The sequence below is a fragment of the Diaphorina citri genome, unplaced genomic scaffold, assembly GCF_000475195.1.
Source record: "Diaphorina citri unplaced genomic scaffold, Diaci psyllid genome assembly version 1.1 scaffold31509, whole genome shotgun sequence".
Taxonomy (NCBI): Eukaryota; Metazoa; Arthropoda; class Insecta; order Hemiptera; family Psyllidae; genus Diaphorina; species Diaphorina citri.
Genome location: NW_007408845.1, coordinates 1 through 1,025, shown reverse-complemented (window position 1 = coordinate 1,025; position 1,025 = coordinate 1). Strand labels below are relative to the sequence as shown.

Sequence of the window (1,025 nt, the reverse complement as noted above, 5' to 3'; positions counted from 1 at the left end):
AAAATTTATACGAAAAGCCCGCGCCCCCCCTCGTTTTTCCCCCCCCCCCCCCCCCCCCCAGTTTGAGAACCTCTGATATGGAGGGAACTGTAACAACGGAGGTCTTACTGTCCCTAAAAAATTAAAGAGAGAAAGAAGACAGGAGAGGAGAAAGCCAACCGTTCCGAGAACGAACCTAATTTGTTTAGGGTAAAATCCACCCCAGTCAGGAATCGTCCTTGCTCTTATAAGACAGCGCATACGCAGTTACGGCTCATTTTCACCTGCCTCGGTGGTGTAGTGGTCAAGGCGCTCGCCTGGTAAACAGGAGGGCGTGAGTTCAATCCCAGCCGAGGTATGGAATTTTATCCTCATATAATTTGAGAATTTGACCACAATAATAGTACTAGCCTACTGCTGGAGTAAAGGGACTTTTCAGTCCTATGCGAGCAGTATAAATAAGTACTAAATTATTATCATTATTTTTTGGAAGGAAAAAAAACTGACTGAGCAAAAATGAACAAGGTTTAATTCTTTTACCCCTTGTGCTTTCTGTTTTCACAGTTGTCCTGTTTCGGTGGCTCAGCCTGGGAGTGGAATGACAAGAGACAGCAGTATTACTATCACGCCTTTGCTATTCAGCAGCCAGATCTTAACTATCGATTCCAAGCCGTGGTTGATGAAATGAAGGTAAGAGCACTGAAGTATGATAACGCGTAAAATACAACCCTACTTCAATATCGACCTCTGTGCTACCTTTTATGAATTTTCAACTTCAACATCGTGGCTGCCAAAGCATGTGAAGATAAAAAAATAAATTAAAAAAAAAACACGAAGCGCTCTTTAATTCTTGGAATTTTTTCATCAAGAAAAGGAATTTTCACTCAGAGGCCCTCTTTCAGATAACCATTGAAAATACTTAAGTGGTCCGTGGCAGCAAGTGTGGTGGCGCTATTAAGTCCAAAGAGCAAAAAAAAAATCACCTCTGTGTTGCCTCTTCGCGCACAGAGGGGCATAATACTCGTAAAATACGACTTGACTTTTTT

General features: G+C 42.2%; 1 protein-coding gene across 1 annotated transcript in view; it reads left to right on the top strand.

Moving 5' to 3' along the window:
* Positions 1 to 695, top strand: part of LOC103523649 (alpha-glucosidase-like) — a gene marked incomplete at its 3' end in the record, with an annotated part of 10,128 nt that extends 9,433 nt beyond the window's left edge. The window contains exon 2 of the mRNA XM_008488678.2: positions 544 to 695. Coding sequence (XP_008486900.2) covers positions 544 to 695 — 152 coding nt within the window. The remainder of the gene's footprint in view (positions 1 to 543) is intronic.
* Positions 696 to 1,025: the final 330 nt, after the last annotated feature.